The 22,225-nt window shown below is 49.0% G+C and overlaps 1 protein-coding gene and 1 long non-coding RNA gene across 2 annotated transcripts in view; one reads left to right on the forward strand and one right to left on the reverse strand.

The window, feature by feature from the left end:
• Positions 1-12,044, forward strand: part of LOC141053944 (uncharacterized) — an 84,633-nt gene extending 72,589 nt beyond the window's left edge. The window contains exon 4 of the long non-coding RNA XR_012221292.1: positions 10,705-12,044. This is a non-coding gene — a long non-coding RNA (uncharacterized lncRNA). The remainder of the gene's footprint in view (positions 1-10,704) is intronic.
• Positions 12,045-14,175: 2,131 nt separating this feature from the next.
• Positions 14,176-20,015, reverse strand: LOC141053941 (2-oxoglutarate and iron-dependent oxygenase JMJD4-like). The gene is made up of 6 exons (XM_073551109.1): positions 19,396-20,015; positions 18,972-19,147; positions 18,184-18,308; positions 16,048-16,291; positions 15,662-15,808; positions 14,176-14,896 (listed from the first exon to the last, which is right to left on the reverse strand). The coding sequence occupies exons 1-6, from the start codon at positions 19,577-19,579 to the stop codon at positions 14,609-14,611; spliced, it is 1,164 nt and encodes a 387-aa protein (XP_073407210.1). The 5' UTR covers positions 19,580-20,015; the 3' UTR covers positions 14,176-14,608.
• Between the last annotated feature and the right edge of the window lie 2,210 nt (positions 20,016-22,225).

Genomic DNA, 22,225 nt, shown 5'->3' on the forward strand with positions numbered 1-22,225 from the left:
CAGTACCCGCACAGTACCGCACAGTACCCGCACAGTACCGCACAGTCCCACACAGCCCAGCACAGTCCCACACAGCCCAGCACAGTCCCACACAGCCCAGCACAGCCCCGCACAGCCCAGCACAGTCCCCGCACAGCGCAGCACAATCCACGCACAGCCCGGCACAGTCCCCGCACAGCCCGCACAGTCCTCGCACAGACGCGGCACAATCCCCGCACAGCCCGGCACAATCCCCGCACAGCCCGGCACAGTCCCCGCACAGCCCGGCACAGTCCCCGCACAGTCCCCACACAGGCCAGCACAGTCCCCACACAGGCCAGCACAGTCCCCACACAGGCCAGCACAGTCCCCACACAGGCCAGCACAGTCCCCACACAGGCCAGCACAGTCCCACACAGCCCGGCACAGTCCCCGCACAGTCCCACACAGTCCCCACACAGCCCAGCATAGTCCCACACAGCCCAGCATAGTCCCACACAGCCCAGCAAAGTCCCACACAGCCCAGCACAGTCCCCGCACAGCCCAGCACAGTCTTCGCACATGAAGGTACGTATACCGACTGGGGGGTGGTCCCAGGCCCGGATTGGTAATATACCAGGCCGCTTGCCAGCTGATGCAGCCACTGGCACTCCATTCTCGCCCTAGCATGAGACCTCCCCCGCCCCCCGCAGCCACTCACAGCGTCGCTTGCCTGATCTCTTCTCTGTACACAGGACCTTTGATGAGGTCACAAGAAGGGAGGAGTCAGGGATCATATGATCAGGAGCCATTGTCCAGACCCCTGATCATGTGACCCCGCTGACTCCGCCCCTCCTGTGACCTCATCACAGGTCCTGTGCGCACAGCCCTGCCTCTTGGTATCTGCAGGACTCGACTGTGCTGGTTGTCATGGTCCTGGGTGAGGTAAGTATGTGTGGGGTCAGGAGGGGTTTACAGGATAGATGTAGCAGAGCCGTGTGTGTACGAGGTGTACGGAGCGGAGCCGTGTGTGTACGAGGTGTACGGAGCGGAGCCGTGTGTGTACGAGGTGTACGGAGCGGAGCCGTGTGTGTACGAGGTGTACGGAGCGGAGCCGTGTGTGTACGAGGTGTACGGAGAGGAGCCACGTGTGTACGAGGTGTACGGAGCGGAGCCGCGCGTGTATGAGGTGTACGGAGCGGAGCCGCGCGTGTATGAGGTGTACGGATCGGAGCCGTGTGTGTACGAGGTGTACGGAGCGGAGCCGTGTGTGTACGAGGTGTACGGAGAGGAGCCGTGTGTGTATGAGGTGTACGGATCGGAGCCGTGTGTGTACGAGGTGTACGGAGCGGAGCCACGTGTGTACGAGGTGTACGGAGCGGAGCCGTGTGTGTACGAGGTGTACGGAGTGAAGCCGTGTGTACGAGGTGTACGGATCGGAGCCGTGTGTGTACGAGGTGTGCGGAGCGGAGCCGTGTGTGTACGAGGTGTACGGAGCGGAGCCGTGTGTGTACGAGGTGTACGGAGAGGAGCCACGTGTGTACGAGGTGTACGGAGCGGAGCCGCGTGTGTACGAGGTGTACGGAGCAGAGCAGCGTGTGTACGAGGTGTACGGAGCGGAGCCGTGTGTGTACGAGGTGTACGGAGCGGAGCAGCGTGTGTACGAGGTGTACGGAGCGGAGCAGCGTGTGTACGAGGTGTACGGAGAGGAGCCACGTGTGTACGAGGTGTACGGAGAGGAGCCACGTGTGTACGAGGTGTACGGAGCGGAGCCACGTGTGTACGAGGTGTACGGAGCGGAGCAGCGTGTGTACGAGGTGTACGGAGAGGAGCCACGTGTGTACGAGGTGTACGGAGCGGAGCCACGTGTGTACGAGGTGTACGGAGCGGAGCCGTGTGTGTACGAGGTGTACGGAGCGGAGCCGTGTGTGTACGAGGTGTACGGAGCGGAGCCGTGTGTGTACGAGGTGTACGGAGCGGAGCCACGTGTGTACGAGGTGTACGGAGAGGAGCCACGTGTGTACGAGGTGTACGGAGCGGAGCCGTGTGTGTACGAGGTGTACGGAGCGGAGCCGTGTGTGTGTACGAGGTGTACGGAGCGGGCGGGCCGTGTGTGTACGAGGTGTACGGAGCGGAGCCGTGTGTGTACGATGTGTACGGAGCGGAGCCGTGTGTGTACGAGGTGTACGGAGAGGAGCCACGTGTGTACGAGGTGTACGGAGCACTGTTATGGGGGATCTGTGGTGATGCACTGTTATGGGGGATCTGTGGATGACACACTGTTATGGGAGATCTGGGGATGACGCACTATTATGGGGGATCTGTGGATCACGCACTGTTATGGGGATCTGTGACTCACAGTACAGTGTGTGGTGTGTGTAGTACCATATATGACTACCACCCCCCTCATCAATAGGAATACACGCATGGACTGTATACATGGGTGTATTCTGAAAGATGAGGGAGGTGGTAGTCACAGTTGCAGTAAACACTTTGGGCACTATCCCTAATATGGCTACAACCCCCATCATCCATCAGAATACCCCCATTGATAGAGTATACGGTATTCTGAAGGATGATGGGGGTTGTACTTCCCTTCAATGTGTGCACTGCCTCACCTCTCCCAAGGATCTCGGAATAATGTGTGCACTGTGGTAAAGGAAATTGCTACTATACATTTTGCAGGGATAGATACCTGATTGGTGGAGGCAGCTCCGCAACAGTTCCCTCCACCAATCAATATCTATCCCTGCAAACGAGGAGGAGGAGAAACATGCTTCTCTCCCTCCTCTGCTTTAGGTCTCCGTGTGCAGCGGAGCCTCCTGTTCCTGCTGTCACAACTGCGGTGACTGAGCTCCATCTGTGCATGTGCCGGTTCGGCGGCCATTTTCTTGTAGTCCTGCAGACACAGGCTGTGATACCGGTATCTCATTGGAAACCGGAAACTCACAGCCTGTTCCCAGAAGTGTCATGGCGCCGCCCTGCACTATGCCGCCCGCGCACCGCCGGTTAACCGCAGCGATACCCCCAGCTCCAGGCCTGCTGCATTGCCCCACCGGAGACCCTGCCTTGTACCAGGCTGCTCAGCAGCCGCCACCATCGCTACCGCTGCCGCCACTGCCACCGCAACAGTCACTGCCACCGCAAAAGTAATTTTTTTCCCCCGATTTTTTTCACTATACGATTGTAAGACGCACCCCCATTTTCCCCACAATTTTGGGGAAACAAAAGTGCGTCTTACAATCCGAAAAATACGGTAAATACTGACCTCAAAACTTATTCTAAAGTTTTAGCTAATCGTCTTAATCTTATTCTGCCTAAATTAATTTCCACAGACCAGATTGGCTTTATCAAACACCGGCAGTCCATTGAAGGGACCAGACGGCTGATAAATATTATAAAGTTAGACAATTCCCAAAAACTTCCTTCTGCTCTAATTCCATTAGATGCAGAAAAAGCGTTTGATCGCTTGAATTGGACCTTTCTCTGATGCTCCCTACTAAAATTTGGATTTAATTTAGACTTTATCATCAAAATGATGGTCTTATATTCTGACCCTCAAGCAAAGATTTACATTAACAATCACTTTTCCTCCCCATTTCCAATGGCACCCGGCAGGGTTGTCCCCTCTCCCCATTGCTTTTTGCCCTTGCAATAGAACCGCTAGCCCAATTAATCAGAGATCGTTCCTCCATAGAGGGTGTTCGAACAGATGGTCAGGCGTTTAAGATCAGTCTATATGCTGATGATGTCCTCCCGCCTCACTAATCCCTGCTCCTCTATTCCACACTTACAATCCCTTCTTCAAAAATTTTCCCCCCTTTCCTATTTTAAGATTAATGAGTCCAAATCCAAAATTTTCCAATGTAACCTCAGCACTGCTCAAATCAGGAGTGTAAAGGCTGTCTCTTCTTGGGGTTGGGCGGAGAGGGAAATTGTTTATTTAGGTCTGCGGTTTTCTAGAAACCTTGGATCTCTGATTTCCACTAGATTCCCTAATCGCCTCCATTCCTAAAGGCCTTAATTTTTACACGGACAAAGAATTATCCTGGTGGGGAAAATGTCTAGTAGCCAAATCAATATTGCTTCCCAAAATCCTCTATGTGTTCAGATCCCTTCCCCTGCTTGTTTCCACTTCTTATTTAACTAGTCTGCAGACACGCCTTAATTTATTTATTTGGGGAAATAAAAAGCCCCGCATTGCTTCCAATCAGTTATACACACATGCGTTAGGTGGAGGTCTGGGACTGCCGAACATCTCAGCTTACTATTACTCTAATCTTATTAAGCAAAGTCCATGTTGGTGGTCCACCGGCCATATACCTTCATGGGCGGACTTGGAATTTCATTTTAATAAAAACTCCCCTCCTTGTTCTTATTTTGAATCTATTGACATCTAAGCATTGATCTCAGTCTCATCATCCAGTTTTTATGGCTGCTATTGTGGCTTGGAGGAGGTTTTTTACATTTAAGAGTGTTTTTTCTAGGATTCAGCTCCTGTTGAGGCTTCCTCTCTCTTTTCTGGCCTCTGTTTATTCATTCGATTTGCATTCTACTTGGGCTGACTGGGGGATTTCTAAATTAAATGACATCTTTGATGGTGATAAATTTGTATCTTTTTCTCATCTTAAGAGTAGGTTTGGGGTTCCCTCCTCTGCTTTTCTACCCTTTACTATGTTGAAAGAATTTTTGTCTCCACCGGTGACTCGCTGCCCTCCGCTATTGGAGCCAGCGGTCAATATTTTATGTAACTCAGGCCATAACATTTTTTGGTCCACTCGTTATATCTACCAGTGGTTCAACAACGATTCTGCATTTATAAAATCCCCATATATGCAAAAATGGGAATCGGTTTTGAATCTTTCTGTTACCCCAGATGTTTGGGAACTGACCATGTCTCTAACCTATTCTGCTGCCATGTCTATGGCTCTCCATGAGTCCTACTTTAAAATCATATCGAGATGGTACTATTCGCCATCTCGTCTAGCTTTTATCAACCCTCCCCTCTCTGTTGGAGGGATTGCGGGCATCATGGTAGCCTTACCCATTTATTTTGGCTTGGTCCACGTCTTCGGCATTTTTGGGACGACGTCTCCTCTCTTATTTCTCATATTTTAAATCAATCAGATTTTTCACTGGCTCCTCAGTTCGCCCTGCTCTCGTTGGATGCAAGTCGTTTGAATCCTTCTGTTAGGAAATTGGTTATTCATTTACTTTTGGTTTCTAAAAATGAAATTGCGTTTTATTGGAAATGCACTCGAGTGCCCTCTTCACTGAATATCATTGCAAAGCTGACTTTACATAAGTCATGTGAGCAAAAATTGACGTTGCTGAATGGCTGTCTTCCTTCCTTTATAAGGAAATGGTCTCGCTGGCTGGAAAGGTTTCCAGGAGTTCTTCTTATTATTATTTATAGTCTGGTTGTGGTTTTTTCTTTCATGTGTCATGAATGCCTCTTGATATTGCATTTATGTATGCTCTGATATAACATGTTAATAAAACTGTTTGGAAAAGGAATACACAAAGGAGCTGCACAGAGTAACCAGATGGTAATTAAAGTGCTTATATAAAAAACACAATCTGAAGATATACATTCTTCATATAGTACCCTGAGGATAGGGGATGTAATAGGGACAGCACCGCGCAGGATCTAAGTGCAATATTAAAAATGTCCCAAATAGAAATGCAAAGCTGATGCACTCACCAAGTTGAGGTTGAAGGAACAACGTATTGACCCTGGGGGAATGTCCCAAACCAAGGTCCTAATTAATCGGTTGTCATCTGCTGAGGCATGCTGAACCTTGTAGTGACTAATTTGCATGTAAGAACCTTTTTGTATTTATACCTACCTATAGGGTTATTTATTGTTCCTTCATGTCCGTGTTTACTTTATTTGCCGCAGCTTGTCCCCCTCTTTTTTGGAGGCCTGTTACCCTGTCTTTTGAATTTTCTAAATTTTTAATATATATAATAAAGAATAATTTTGTAACAATTTATATTTTCTGTTATCTTCACTTTTTTTCCACATGGCATATATCATTGTGGAGTATGTTGAGCTCAGTATTGAAGTGACTTTGCCTAAATGAAAGGACTATGAGATTTATTAACATTTCTGTGTTTTGCAAACAGATTGTCTGCACCTATTATATAATGGATATAAAAGCCAGGGAAAAATCCTGGCAAAGTAAGGCTTCTGACCTATTCAGACAGGGGGGCTCCAATGCTACCCAGAACACAACAGCTATGAATAAGGACTTAATTAGACAATACAGGAATGCCCTGTATAAAAAAAAAAACAAGATTATGGTGGAATATTATTATGCATTTATATAGCGCCATTTATTCCATAGCGCTTTACATGTAAAAAGGGGAAATATGGACTGTTACATGTTACAGAACCACTCAGCCCCCAGAATATGTTGTGCAGTTATATGTATATATAATAGGTTCCATGTGAGATGCATTTAGTAGAAAACACCGTGTGCACTACTGTAGTGGTGCCAAGTTAGGTTCCCAAACCATATACGATAAAATGAAAACCTGGCACTCAACTTAATGCTTGGTGAGGCAGTTTATTGTAGTACCAGAAAACGTTTCGGTCGATATAGACCTTCATCAGTTACGTGCTAGTATGTTTGAAAGTAGCTTGAAGGAGGGCGCTTTTTATGTTATTCACTGATAACGCCAGTAATCAAATGGTCAGAATGCTGCTGTAACGCAGGATAATCTTAATAGTTGAAAATATCAGCGCAGCCTGTTCCTCCTGGACGTGGTAAACACCACTTGACCATTTGATTACTGGCGTTATCAGTGAATAACATAAAAAGCGCCCTCCTTCAACCTACTTTCAAACATACTAGCACATAACTGATGAAGGTCTATATCGACCGAAACGTTTTCTGGTACTACAATAAACTGCCTCACCAAGCATTAAGTTGAGTGCCAAGTTTTCATTTTACCATGTGCGATGCATGTCCCTAATGTATCAGCAGTGTCCGCCCTCCCCCCACCTTTGTAATTCCCACAGTAAACATCCACAGGCTCTGGCCACCTGCGGCTTTTGTAATGCATGTCTGGCCTGACGCTTGTCTATTGGCCGGCCCTCTGTATCTGTGTGATATATTCTGTGTCCTGTGAGTAAAGTGTTGTCAGACTGGAAATACATGGAGAAGCAGTGATCTTTTATATGCGCCCATGCACTCAGAGGAATTCCAGCCAGCGTCATTCATTCAGACTCCAGCCAACGCAGAGCGGACCTCCGAAAACACGGGGTGGTACTGAAAGAGGTACCCCAGCTTGGAAGACCCCGTTACATAGACAAGTACAATAAACATGTGTAGGAAAAGGGACACACAAGTACATAAGGAGAGAGGACCCTGCCCGCGAGGGCTCACAGTCTACAGGGATGGGTGAGGATATGGTAGGAGAGGGTAGAGCAGGTCGTGCGGTGGTTAAGTAGACCGAGGATCATTGCAGGCTGTAGGCTTGTCGGAACAGGTGGGTCTTCAGGTTCTTCTTGAAGGTTTTCGTTGATGGTGAGAGTCTGATGTGTTGCGCCAAGGAGTTCCAGAGTATGGGGGAAGCACGGGAGAAGTCTTGTATGCGGTTGTAGGAAGAAGAGATAAGGGGGGAGTAGAGAAGGAGATCTTGAGAGGATCGGAAAGATCAGCTCTAGAGAACTATATGGACCATCAAATTATACCACGTGAGTTACGGGTACAACTATACCCATCATTTGAATTGGAGGATGATGTCTTAATCAAACGTTGGATTTCAGCAGCAACAACATGCACCTTTGGAATTTATCCAAATTATCATCGATAAGAATACAGCATCATTAAAAATTATCGATGATGACATTGATGAGCTTGAGAAACTCATACTAAAAGACATACCAGTAGAAAATTTTGACAATATTTTGGTTGACATCAATAAGAATGCTGACAAATGGGAGAACGAAGTGTGTCAGAATAAAATTAAGAAATTCCAAAGGGATCTTAATGATTATGACACCAATAAAATATATCGCTAGGAAAATAAAAAAACCAAGCAGCCCAACAAAGGTAATGGAGGAAAAGACAACTCAAGATCCACTCGCTATAAAAGTCCCTCTGAGAGTTCAACACCCTCAGTGTCAGACAACAACACATAAGCGATGGTGAAACCATCCATAGTGAGACATCCAGCATAAGACCTACACCACGGAATGACAAAAGACTTCCAGATATAGTTACAAGATCAAGTCATCATATACAAGGCAACCAATTTAAGGTAATCAATCTTTCTGAACATATATTAACTGATGTTCAGGTTGAGCTCCTGGGGAAGGGTCTGACTTTCTCACCTTCATGTCGCTTAGACACATTCACGACGGTGAGGGATCTACACCTATTCACCAGGAAGCTCATTCTTAAAAAAAATCCACCACAAAAACTGCCTTGGGGAAATCACGGGTACAAAAGAGGAAGAAGAAGCCGTAAGGAACTTGGAAGATTTATTACAGGAAAACACCGAGTTTAAGGTAAGTAATTTTCCACATAAGATCTTTAACAAATCTAAAAAATTTCCTCCAATGGGCACATGTTTAGCTGTTGAAATTTTTTACTAAGGTCCTTACTACGGAAATAGAAGCCCTTCAGCCAAAACCTTCATGGTCTTCGAACTTGAATAGGGAATAAAAACAGGCTCTCATCAATCTACAATCGCTACAAAATGTAGTATTTAAGCCGGCAGACAAAGGGGCAATGTAGTTATATGGCCTACAGTACTATATGAAAAACAAGCACACAAACTACTTAACGCCCCCCTATGCTATCGAAAACTTCCGTATAATCCTCTTTCAAAATATCAAGCCGAACTTCTCTCTATTGTTGAGAAAGCCTTTGAATCAGGTATTATACCCAAAAACATGGTTGAGACTATACGCAATCTTCGTCCAAAACTACTGACACTATATGTGCTTACCAAATTACACAAAGACCCGGTGAACCCTCCCGGAAGACCCATATCTGGAAATGGTAGCCTCTGTGAGATCGTTGCAAATTTTATTGACCATTACCTAAAGCCCTTGGTAGGCACACTTCCATCTAACATCCAGGACACAACAACAGCCTTACAAAAACTAAACCATGTATACCTCGAAGAACACATGATAATGGTAACTGCTGATGTTGAGGCATTGTATACCTCCATCAGGCACGAGGATGGCATTAAAGCTGTGTCCTGGTTTCTTAGAAATAGCAACATTGAATTGGACATGATTGAATGGATTTTATGCCTCCTTGATTTTGTGCTCAATCAATGTTTTTACATTTGATAAACAAATTTATCTACAAACACAAGGCACTGCAATGGAGGCTTCCTGTGCCCCATCATATGCTAACCTCTTCTTAGGGGCATGGGAAAGGGACATTTTCTAAAGTGATTTGATTCCTGGAATACATAATGTACAAGGGTGGTTGAGGTACATCGATGATGTATGGTTTATATGGGACGAAATAGCTGACACCCTCCATACCTTAATGAGCAAATTAAATGAAAACAGTCTTAACATCAAATTAATGTATAAATTTGGCAGAGAATTGGATTTCCTGGACCTAAAACTGTGAGTGTCTGTTGATGGGATGATTAATACAAATTTATGTAGGAAACCCACAGCCACCAATTCCCTGCTACATGCCACATCATCCCACCCACCTGCAACAGTCAGGGGTATACCAACCGGTCAATTCCTAAGAGCCAAACGTATCTGCTCCAAACCATCAGATTTTGAAGACCAAGCCGTGGATCTTACAAAAAGATTCCTAAACCGTGGTTATAGTAAAAGAAGCATTAAAGACGGATACAGGCGGGCAAAACAAGCGTCGAGGGAACATTTACTCTACTCGGCCTCAAAAGATTTCAATAAAAATGATAATCAATTGAGATTCATCTCCACTTTCAACAATCAGTGGGATGAAATCAAAAAACTATTACAAAAACATTGGAATATTTTACTAACAGATCCAGTTTTGCGCAAAATTCTTCCCTCTGGTCCTTCTGTCGTAGCCAGAAGAAGCCGTAATTTGGGAGACATTCTAGTCCATAGTCACTATGACCCCCACCCGCCAAGTCTCAAACGACCATTATCAAAAGGCTTCTTCCCGTGTGGCCTTTGCAAAGCCTGTGTTACTATGAAAAAAATCACATTCCTTCTCTAATGCTGATGGATCAAAAAATGTTGAAATTAGGAAACATCTCACCTGCGCATCCCAAGGTGTTATATATCACGCCACCTGCTCCTGTAATTTAATTTACATCGGTCTAACCACTCGGGAGCTAAAAATCCGGGTAAGAGAACACATTCAGGATATTGAGAAAGCCAAGTCAATAGATGATTATTCTCTCCTGAAAACTTTGCCCCGCCACTTTAAAAGTTACCACAATTCGAATCCCAAAAAATCTTGTCTTTAAGGGTATTGGTCAAATTAGTTTGGGAATACGTGGCGGTGATCTGGGCAAATCCCTGGCCCAGCTAGAAAGTGGATCTACCGGTCAGGCACCATCACCCCATATGGCCTTAATGAGAACTTTGGCTTTAATTCCTTCTTATAATCCAATAAAATATAGCATTTCTGGGTATGGAGCTTTTTAAGGTGTCTTTTTATGTCTTTTATGCATTTTTATGTTTTTTCTTTCCCACTTTTTCTTTTGCTTTATCCAAAAAATTGTGGTCTTACTCATTTTAATTCTTTATTTCATCCCAAGGTGCTCGGTTTCTATGTTGCCTCCTGATGACACCTTTCACCTACTCTTCTAAAAGCCATCATTTCAGGAGAAGATCATGATCCGGGACAGAGTGATAAAGAAGATGAAAATAATAATTGATTGTGGAAGAAAAAATATGGACACTTTTCTCACTTTTTTTTCATTCATTGCACATGTTCCCTATATTATTTTTTATTTACATGTGTATTTTCAGCCCCATGTCTTTCGTGTAATTTATGCTTTTTCTTTGGTATCATGTATACACATTTGTGTGTGTACATATATCATAATATTCTTTTTATATGTTATCCTTGCCTTGTGTCCAGCATGTAATGTTTTATGTATACACAGCTTTGTGTTCACACACGTTAGGTCTCCTTCACATTCACCTCATGCAGGTCATTTATGCTCATTTCCCTTTTTGGTATAGTAATATGCCTCTTCTATTCATAACTCGCCCCTAACAGGTCCTTCACGTACACACGCGGGTCCATTCCTCGTCATCCACACACACCGCCAGCTTCACTCCTCCTCAGTTCACTTCTCTCATTTACATATTTTTGTGTCCGGTCCCTTCCTACAAGTCCAGTCGAGTTTATATTTCTATTCCCAGTGTCTAATGCGCACACGTTAGCCCTGTTTCCTCCTACTGACCACCGGACGGGCTCTGAACAGTGACACGCAGTGTGCGTCACCTGCGCGCCACAGAGCGCATCTGCGGAAGTCCCCTTAGCAAAAGGAGGCGGGACTTCCTGACGTGCGCTACAACAGACCAATGGAAGCTCCTCCACACTCCTCCCCGGTATCTAGCACCTCGGCATAAATATTCCTCTGTCACCTCCTTATCTCCACGCCCCTGGAAGAAGCTACTTAGCGAAACGGCGCTCGTCGGGCGGGGGGAGATATCCTGCGGCAATTACCTTTCACTGGTGGATGCTGCACCTAACCCGGCCCACGTCTTACTATCCGGCACTAACCATCAGTCCTTTGCTTTATACATGAGCACATCCATTATAAACCTGTGACTCTGTGCGGCTCCATGGTGCATTCCTCCCCATTAACCCTACATTATACCCAGCTCTCTAACAGTCACATGTGCAATGCTGCTCCTTTTGCAGATACTCAGTAGTAACAAACAATGGTGATTATTGTCATCTGCTGAGGCATGCTGAACCTTGTAGTGACTAATTTGCATGTAAGAACCTTTTTGTATTTATACCTACCTATAGGGTTATTTATTGCTCCTTCATGTCCGTGTTTACTTTCTTTGCCGCAGCTTGTCCCCCTCTTATTTGGAGGCCTGTTACCCTGTCTTTTTAATTTTCTCATTTTTTAATATATTCAATAAAGAATAATTTTGTAACAATTTATATTTTCTGTTATCTTTACTTTCTTTCCACATGGCATATATCATTGTGGAGTATGCTGAGCTCAGTACTGAAGTGACCTTGCTTCAAAGAAAGGACTATGAGATTAAATTAATATTATGCAGAATTTAGGGTGATCCGAACCCAAAGGAGGAGACTTTCATACTAAAGTTAATTCATAATCTAATCACTTTTCTAATATATTTCACCTTTCCCTCTTTCCTCTGACCTCCTGTCTTCTTGGGGTTTTTTTTTTTTTTACTTCGAAATGACATTTGTTTGAGAATCCCAGTGCATTTTGGGGCACTCACACGGGACATCATTAGGGGGCAGAGGATGTGGTCAGTGCCACTGCTAAAGAGTAATAATTGGATATGTGTTTATATTTCTTATTACACTCAGTTCCGTACTGAACATTGCCGTCTGCTGACACTACATAGGTTATTTTTGTAAGTTTAGCTCAGGGTAAATGTCAACTCCATATATAGAGACCACGTGCTTTGAGGGATGTATATTTAAGGTGGGGGCTTACTCTAGAACAGGGCTCTTCTCCACTTCCACACTCGAGGGGACATCTTACTCGGACACTACGGACAGCTGGTATGTAATCTAATCACCATCCAGAAAAGCTGCGTTACTACAAGACAGACGCCTTTTTCAGAGTTCCAGGAAAGAAGGATTAATGAACAAATGGACCAGCTCTCTTTATAATCATTCACCTATTTTTATGTTTTTCTGTAATAATCTTTTCTCTGATGGAAGAATCCAAATAAACCACCACATTTTTTTTATAAGAACATTGTCATATTTTAGTGTATCACATCTGGTAAGAAGTCCTGAATAATATACAAGAATATGCATTTTTAACAGCCACAGCTGCTTTCCGCATCATGAAAAGAAGCGTCATCTCTTTCAGAAACTGGACTGGTCCCTGCCGGGTCATCTCTTCTCCTTAGAGCCAGCAAGGGAGCGCACTGTCACTGTGCATTCAAAGGAATATAGCACAGGGAGCTCACTGTCACTGTGCATTCAAAGGAATATAGCACAGGGAGCGCACTGTCACTGTGCATTCAAAGGAATATAGCACAGGGAGCTCACACTGAGGATGAGTCAGAATTTACGTACGACGCATTATCAGGTGAGCAGGACTAGCCGAGCCTCCAAAACAGACGTCACTGATGGTGCCTCATTTCAGAGAGGGGCAGAGACTGCAGCAGTGACCACAGCTTCTGCCGCCTGATGACGGCTCATTCGGGTATCCCAGCATGCACTGGTGAATCTCAAACAAAATGTCATGGGACGTTTAAAAAAAAAAAAAAAAAGGCAGGAAGTCAGAATGTAGAGGGTACGTTAGGGAATTTTTCATTGAAGTATATTAGAAAACAAGATGAGATTATTACACTGAATAGATATACATTTAATATGAAATTCACCTTTAGTTCTGGACCGCCCCTTTAAGTTCAGCCGATTGGTTCGGCCCTCCACAGCAGTGCCTCTTTCTCATGTGGCCCCTTGGGAAAATTAATTGCCCACCCCTAGGGCATTGAGTATGGGTCTCAATGGGGCCAGTGAGGTCTCTGGGGGGGGTTGACAATGGGCACAGGGAGTATGTGTCTCTATGGGGCAAGTGAGTGTGGGTCCCTGGGGGATGGCAATGGGGGCAGGGAGTATGTGTCTCTATGGGGCCAGTGAGTGTGCGTCCCTGGGGGGGTGACAATGGGCACAGGGAGACAGCTGGACTGCAGCTTCCTATGGAGGGGTCAGGATAGTAGCTGTTGGCTTTGTAGAATATTTGGCTGAAAACGCCCTTTTTGCCCACAGACCGCCATGCTACATTGCCGTAGTCGCCATTTCCCCCCCTCACTACCTCTTTCTTATGACACGATTTCTAGTTCGGCTCCCCGGGTTATTTCCTTTATGGCATATGGCGCCACTCCTGGTGACTGGAGCGCACTGCGGCTGGACTGTTCCACGGCCATTGAAGAAGCATTGCAAGGACTAGCGAGGGGGTCGCTCCCTTTCTGTAAAATGACTGACACCAGATCATCCCTTGTGGCCCGACACGCTTCTTGGACACCCTGGAGACAATCCAAATGTTACAGTGTTTTCCTGGGGGTCCGGGAGCTGGGTGAGAAGGGCAATGAGCTCATTGGGGGCACCAGGGCTGATGTTTCTATACCTGGGGTGGGATCATGTACCAGCAGGCACCCATGCTGTTATTTCTGGGTGTGAGCATCCAAAACTTGCTTTTTTTTAAGTTAAAGCTTTTTATTGGTTTACAGAAACACAGCGGGACACGTTCTGTCCCTGAGTGAGAAACTCAAGAAATATTTTGTGTTACTTTTTCCACTCACACCCAGAGCTGCACTCACAATTCTGCTTGCCCGTCACCGTTCAGGTTACAAGACCTTAAGTCTCCTCGCTGCCCCCTGCTGGTTCAGTGTCTGAGCGGGGTAGAGGATTTCTGCATGCCGCACACGCTATAGCACTCAGAATGCAGTACGACCACGGTCACATTTTCATCCTCTGTGCTCCCGTCATTGTATCACTCTCTCCAGCTCCGTCAGTAAGTCTTCGGGGCGGGGTTGTAATGTTTCTGTGTCCAGATTTTGGAAATCTTGGTTGTCCATTAATAAAACCAGAGTATCAGCAATCTTCCTGAGATCAAACTGTACATGTCGGGGCCCCGGGGCCATCACCTGGGGGCTCTGCAGGACGTTGTTCTCATGTCCTTCCCGTAAGACCTGAATTCTGTGCTCAGCAATGATCCTCAGGAAGGTGAAAAACTCTTTATAATCAATCCCAGAGCAGGATTTCAGGATGATCTGTGCAAAATATGAAAAGTACAAATGATTCCCACAGCAAGAAAATAACAGGGACGGGGCTCAGCACCATCGGGGAGAAAATGAACGGGGCTCAGCACCACCGGGGAGAAAATGAACGGGGCTCAGCACCACCAGGGAGAAAATGAACGGGGCTCAGCACCACCGGGGAGAAAATGAACGGGGCTCAGCACCACCGGGGAGAAAATGAACGGGACTCAGCACCACCAGGGAGAAAATGAACGGGGCTCAGCACCACCAGGGAGAAAATGAACGGGGCTCAGCACCACCAGGGAGAAAATGAACGGGGCTCAGCACCACCAGGGAGAAAATAAACGGGGCTCAGCACCACCAGGGAGAAAATGAACAGGGCTCAGCACCATCAGGGAGAACACGGATGGGGCTCAGCACCACCAGGAGAAAATAAACGGGGATCAGCACTATCCAGGAAAACATGGACAGGGCTCGGCATCACCCAAAGATCATGGATGGGGCTCAGCACCAATCCAGGAGAACAGGGGACAGGGCTCAGTACCACCTAGGAAACCATGAAGTGGCATGGTACCACAGGTAGAACAGAGATGGGGCTCGGTACGACAAGATACTCGGAACTGGGACAGGACTCAGCACAACATGGAAAACATGAACGGGGCTTGGCACCAGAGGGAGAATGGAGACGGGACTCGGCACCACCGAGGGCTAGGTATTATGAAGTGAAGGTCAGCGTTACAGGGTTTCCAGGATCTTAAATGATTAATGTTCTGTCACCTGACAGTGCTGCTCCCAGTCGTCCATCGTCTCCTTCCACTCACTGATCTCGCTCTTCACATCGCTCAGCTCCGCCTGCAGGAAGCTCCACATGACCAAGACGTTACACCCATTCACCCAGTTATGGTTGATGGAGATGGTGTCCTCCTGGAAGATCAGATTCATAATTCTTGATGTCAGAACTGTCTCCAGATTTTAATCCCTCCACCATATATGCTCTTATAGGGCTGTGACCTCGTCACCCGCGGGTCCTCTGACCACGTCACCCAGGGGTCCTCCGACCTCTCTCAGGTCTCATATCCATTTGAAAACTGTGGACCTTTCATTATGTGAAATAAACGCATAACCCAATTACAGGTGAAGGGGAATGTGGCGCAGCCTCTCACCAAATTGTACACCTGATGGTGCCAACCACTGGGTACAAAGATGATCTCCCCGGGCTCCTGTATGACCTCCAGGAATGGGGGGCAGACGTCGTGGAGCGAAGGTGCGGTCACATCGTATGGAAGGCGCCCGCTGCAATCACGAAGATTTTCCTCCTGGCCAGGCGGGAAGAGCAGCCACTTCTTACGACCACATATATTCGCTGACCAACTGTAGGATCGAAAGACGTCAGCGTGGAACGGAGTCCTGTCAGTGTGACATTATAGGAAAGGGATTATTATAATGTGGAGGGCATCCTGCAATCAAACACCACAGTAATGGTCGTCCGGCAGAATTAGCAGCAGTCGCCTCTTTGCCTTCCTCACATGCTAAACATTGCTGGAGAGCGACATGTCTACATAATTCAGTCAGGGGAAGGCTCTGCTCCATTGTACGACATCTGCTGCAGTGAGCGCTCTCAGCATAGCGACGTGCATGTGGGTGACAGCTGTGTGTACGGCTTGCCAGCTGCTGTGGATCTTTACTGCAGGTCAGCACACTGGGTACCGTGACAGGCAACATAAAAAAAAAGCCAGACTTAATTATGACTTGCTTCTCACAGCATCCTAGGGCGCCGCTGTGTGCCGCCATGCATCTGCATTGAGGTGTGATGTAGCAGCTGCACACAGCAATCCTTGGATGTGCCGCGGCCAAACACGCTGTGTAGCACCAGCGGAATGCTTCGCTCTGGCAGCCTAGGGAGACTGTGTATAGGGTAGTGTTCCTGATAGCAATGTGTCCCACCATGTCATCTTCATACTGATGGTGCAAGAGGACAGCGGCAGGCAAGGCAGTGTAGTCATTACACGGCGGCACGAGTCGCACTGTTCGCTCTCTTTCACGCTCAGCAGGTGCATAACGCTGGCGCGTCTTTCTGGGCCGGGTCCTCTCCTCCTCACTTCCGCTCATTGCCCTGACTGAGAATAAGTGACTGGAGCGTCGGAGTGGAGGCTGCAGCTGACCCCGAAAAAAGCGGAGCGGTCAGGACGAGGGCAACGGCAAGAGTGTCTCACAGTCCAGATACAAGAATGATAGAAGAAGAAACATGCAAAAAAAAAAAAAGCAAAACACGCCGACACCACCGAGCAAACGTCACCGACACTGCCGCACAAACGTCATCGCCGAGCAAACACCGCCGCCGAGCTAACATCACCAGCACTGCCGAGCAAACCCCACTGACATCGCCAAGCAAATGTCACTGATACCGCCGCACAAGCGTCATTGCCGAGCAAACACCGCCGAGCTAACACCGCCGAGCAAACGTCACCGACACTACCGAGCAAACACCACCGCTGAGCAAACCCCACCGACATTGCCAAGCAAACACCACCGCCGAGCTAACATCACCAGCACTGCCGAGTAAACCCCACCGACACCACCGAGCAAACGTCACCGACACTGCCGCACAAACGTCATCGCCGAGCTAACATCACCAGCACTGCCGAGCAAACCCCACTGACATCGCCGAGCAAATGTCACTGATACCGCCACACAAATGTCATTGCCGAGCAAACACCGCCGCCGCGCTAACACAGCCGAGCAAACGTCACCGACACTACCGAGCAAACCCCACCGCTGAGCAAACCCCACCGACATTGCCAAGCAAACACCGCCGCCGAGCTAACATCACCAGCACTGCCGAGTAAACCCCACCGACACCACCGAGCAAACGTCACCAACACTGCCACACAAACGTCATCACCGAGCAAACACCGCCGAGCAAACGTCACCGACACCACCGAGCAAACACCACCGCCGAGATAACATCACCAATGAGCAAACCCCACCAACATCGCCAAGCAAACCACCACCGCCGAGCAAACATCATCGACACCACCAAGCAAACGTTACCGATATCAGAACTTGCGGAGCAAAAACTGCGGTATTAAAATGAGGCGGAAGTGATACTGAGGCAGATATTATAATGAGGTAAATATGATAATGAGGTAAATATAAAGAGGTAAATATTATAATGAGGTGATTACAGAAGCTTTTTTGGTCATTACTAGAACAAAATAATTGTTTTACACCTCACACTTCATGTCTGCTGTTAATGGAACAATGATGGGCGTACAGACACACACTGCTGCCGTACATACCAGGAGCCGGCGGGGCCCATGTACACAAAGCGGTAATCGTCCACGCCGATGGCTTCCCAGTATTCATTCAACCAGTCAGAGGAGAAATAAAGTGGCGTCTCATACACGTCCTGATCCGGGAACGCCTTGCAGAGAGAAGCAGGGGTCACACAGAGAACACTGGGGGAGGAGAAATGGACAGACCTTACTATTGGAGAGAAGGGGACACCACACAGGAAGGAGGACAGACGCGACTCCCGGGGACGGGGAGGACAGACGCGACTCCCGGCGACGGGGAGGACAGACGCGACTCCCGGCGACGGGGAGGACAGACGCGACTCCCGGCGACGGGGAGGACAGACGCGACTCCCGGCGACGGGGAGGACAGACGCGACTCCCGGCGACGGGGAGGACAGACGCGTCTCCCGGCGACGGGGAGGACAGACGCGACTCCCGGCGACGGGGAGGACAGACGCGACTCCCGGCGACGGGGAGGACAGACGCGACTCCCGGCGATGACAGACGCGACTCCCGGCGACGGGGAGGACAGACGCGACTCCAGGCGACGGGGAGGACAGACGCGACTCCCGGCGACGGGGAGGACAGACGCGACTCCCGGCGACGGGGAGGACAGACGCGACTCCCGGCGACGGGGAGGACAGACGCGACTCCCGGCGACGGGGAGGACAGACGCGACTCCCGGCGACGGGGAGGACAGACGCGACTCCCGGGGAGGAGGAGGACAGACGCGACTCCCGGGGAGGAGGATATTGAAGAATAAGCATGTCATCTGTAGTGGGCAGTGCCGCCTCCTTGCACCTCCTCATGTGCCAGTCCTTCAGGTAGCGGCAGCCCAGGGCAGAGCGGTGGCCACTCTCGGTGTAGTCCCTCCAGTAGGCGATGTATTCTCGGAGGGGCTGGGGCTCCTTAGGATTGGAGTTGTATTCCTTCACATCACAATTTGCCACTGGAACGACGGCGTCTCCTGAAATAGAAGAAATATAGGAATCGTTCCATGTGATGACTAGTGTGAGCCGAACCCCGGGGAACGACTGGACAGAAATGGCACAAGGTGCTGGAGAATAAGGCGAAACATCTGCTCCCCCATGGACAATCCCCCACCCAGGCTCCATTAGGGGATGCGCTGGGGGCCGGCACCTGTCTCCATGCTACATGACGGTTGGTCTGATGGTCCTGTACCGTCTATGGGCGGCTGAGCCCCGCGGGACGTACCGAACACCTGCAGCAGGTGATCCCAGTTGGGCTTGTTATCGGCGGTGACCCAGGAGCGGCGGCTGCTCCACGTGCGGGAGAACTGGGCGGAGAGGAGGCACGGAGCGTTGGCGGCCATGTACTGATGGAAGAAATCATCATAGCTGAATGTGTCAGGGTCTCCTATGCGGTCAACGCGGCTCATGGTGGGGGAGGGGGGCTCACCATCTATTATATGTCTTATTATTACCGGGGGAGGGGCAACGGCACCATGACGATCAGACGTGACTATTATCACAAAGGGCCCCTGTGTTATCTTATTGGGGCCCCTCTGTTATATTATCGGGGCCCCTGGCTGCTTTCCTTCCCGGTCTCCTCCCGGGGCCCCTGTTATATAATTGGGGCTCCTCTGTTATATTATTGGGGCCCCTCTGTTATATTGTCGGGGCCCCTGGCTGCTTTCTTGCCCCCTGTCTCCTCCCGGGGCCCCTCTGGTCTATTATTGGGGCCCCTGGCTACTTTCTTGCCCCCTGTCTCCTCCCGGGGCCCCTCCAGTCACCCGCCGGCCGCTGTCCCTTCTCACAGTTCCGCCGTCGCCGCAGTTTCTGCTCGGTCGCTATTCCAGGCTGCACAGACTGGTCACGTGGTGCAGCTGATGACGTACAGGCGGTGTCACCAGGATCCCCATCCGTGCAGCTCCCGGTAACTGACGTTCCATGTATGAGGCGCGGCGGGCGGGAATGCTGGGAGTTGTGGTTCTCCGGCCACTGGGCGGCATGTGTTCACGGGGGGAGGTCATCTCTGGTCACATGGCATCACATCACGGAGGATGCTCTTTCCAGTGGGGGCGTGATCTGATTGGTTGCTGAGTGCAACTGCAGTAATGCCCCTCACGATTCCAGGCTGTTGTCACTAGCAACCGATCACGTCAGCCCTGGAAGATGAGAGCAGGAATTTGATTGGTTGTTGCTAATCAATCAGATAAGTTTTCTCATCTTTGGAGGATCTGATTGGCTCCTTCTGTGCAGCTCAACCAATCAGATCACTCCTGGTCGACAATCACTTCCCTGATGGCCAATCAGATTCCTTACATGATCAGGTCCTGCTGTCTGGATATTAGGCTTCTCCAACCCTGTGGCCACTGCCTGCGCGGATCACTGGTGTGCAGCGTCACTGTGGGTGATAGGAAATGCTGCAGGAGCGCAAATACAATATTCTGACGCTTTTATAATATTTTTACAGGATTTAGGACGTCCCTTTAATTTGCTCATTGAATCTTCAGACCAGAATCCTGACACTCCGGAGAGACTGTGATGGCGGCGAGTCAGTCCTGAGCATGAAGCCAATCACTGGACGCAGCACTGGGTGCATCACTGAGCGCAGCACTGCCAACATCTGATGTCAGGTATCATCTCCATGAGAAAAGTGACCGGACGAGGGGAAGCTATCCCAACGATGCAGCCTCAGGACCAGCTGACGGCCCCCTGTGCCCAGGATCGGTGGCCCTCCGCTGACCCTACGATCGGTGGCCCTCCGCTGGTCCTGTGATCGGTGGCCCTCCGCTGACCCTACGATCGGTGGCCCTCCGCTGGTCCTGCGATCGGTGGCCCTCCGCTGGTCCTGTGATCGGTGGCCCTCCGCTGGTCCTGCGATCGGTGGCCCTCCGCTGGTCCTGCGATCGGTGGCCCTCCGCTGGTCCTGCGATCGGTGGCCCTCCGCTGGTCCTGCGATCGGTGGCCCTCCGCTGGTCCTGCGATCGGTGGCCCTCCGCTGGTCCTGCGATCGCTGGCCCTCCGCTGGTCCTGCGATCGGTGGCCTTCCGCTCGTCCTGCGATCGGTGGCCTTCCGCTCGTCCTGCGATCGGTGGCCCTCCGCTGGTCCTGTGACCAGCGGCATTATGCAGGCACGCGCCAATGGTTCTATGTTACTTCTGTCCCATCGTATCCCGCTGTCCCAGTATCTGCCAGGATATAGAAGAATCAGAGAGGACCGGGGTATGAAGTGAGCCCTGGAGGCGGAATCCTGAAGGAACGAGGGAGCCAGGGTTTGGGAGTAGCTGGGATATGAGAGGATACAGGGGCCAGGGCTGACGCAAGAAAGGAACAGGAGGAATCAGATTTCGGTACCAGGGGTGGGAAACGAGAGGTGTGGGAGCCGAGATATGATGGGAAATGAAATATGGGAGGAGAGGGGGCAGCTGGGGCAAGGGAGGATCGGGGGAATTTGGGAGCGTATCATAGAATAGTAGAGTTGGAAGGGACCTGCTGGGCCATCGGGACCTCCTGGGTCATCGGGATCTCCTGGGCCATCTGGTCCAACCCCCTGCTCAAAGTAGGATTCGCTAAATCATCCCAGACAGATGTCTGTCCAGCCTCTGTGTGAAGAGAGAGAAAACCAAAGAGAAAAAATCCTCCAATAAATTATTAAAATAGAATTTTTATTGAACCATGTCTAAAAATGTACAGAGTCACCCAGAGTCCAACCTGTCCAACCTGCTGCAATGTGCCGCCTTCTGAGGAAAAGATCTCGAAACGCGCGTCAGGGGGCACATTGCAGCAGGCTGGACTCAGGGTTACTCTGTGCATTTAATTATCTATGTATATTATGTATTTTTACCTATTATGCATTTTCTATGATGTGCAAAGAAGTATTCTTACCACGCCAGCTCTCAGCATTGTCTTGTATTTAATATTTATGAACTCTATGAAGTTTTCTTCTATTGAATTATCTTCTCCCCAGTTTAGTCATAGAATCGTAGAGTTGGAAGGGACCTCCTGGGCCATCTGGTCCAACCCCCTGCTCAAAGCAGGATTCGCTAAATCATCCCAGACAGATGTCTGTCCAGCCTCTG

The sequence above is a fragment of the Dendrobates tinctorius genome, unplaced genomic scaffold (genome assembly GCF_039654945.1).
Source record: "Dendrobates tinctorius isolate UK_male_01 unplaced genomic scaffold, ASM3965494v1 ptg000173l, whole genome shotgun sequence".
Classification (NCBI taxonomy): domain Eukaryota; kingdom Metazoa; phylum Chordata; class Amphibia; order Anura; family Dendrobatidae; genus Dendrobates; species Dendrobates tinctorius.

Excerpts from the sequence above, each read along its gene's own strand:
- LOC141053941 (XM_073551109.1), bottom strand. The coding sequence starts at position 19,579 with ATGAGCCGCGTTGACCGCATAGGAGACCCTGACACATTCAGCTATGAT. Across the intron at positions 18,309-18,971 it reads ACATGAGGAGGTGCAAGGAG|GCGTTCCCGGATCAGGACGT; the intron begins GCGGCACTGCCC and ends TCTCTCTGCAAG. Across the intron at positions 14,897-15,661 it reads ACTGGGAGCAGCACTGTCAG|ATCATCCTGAAATCCTGCTC; the intron begins GTGACAGAACAT and ends TATTTTGCACAG.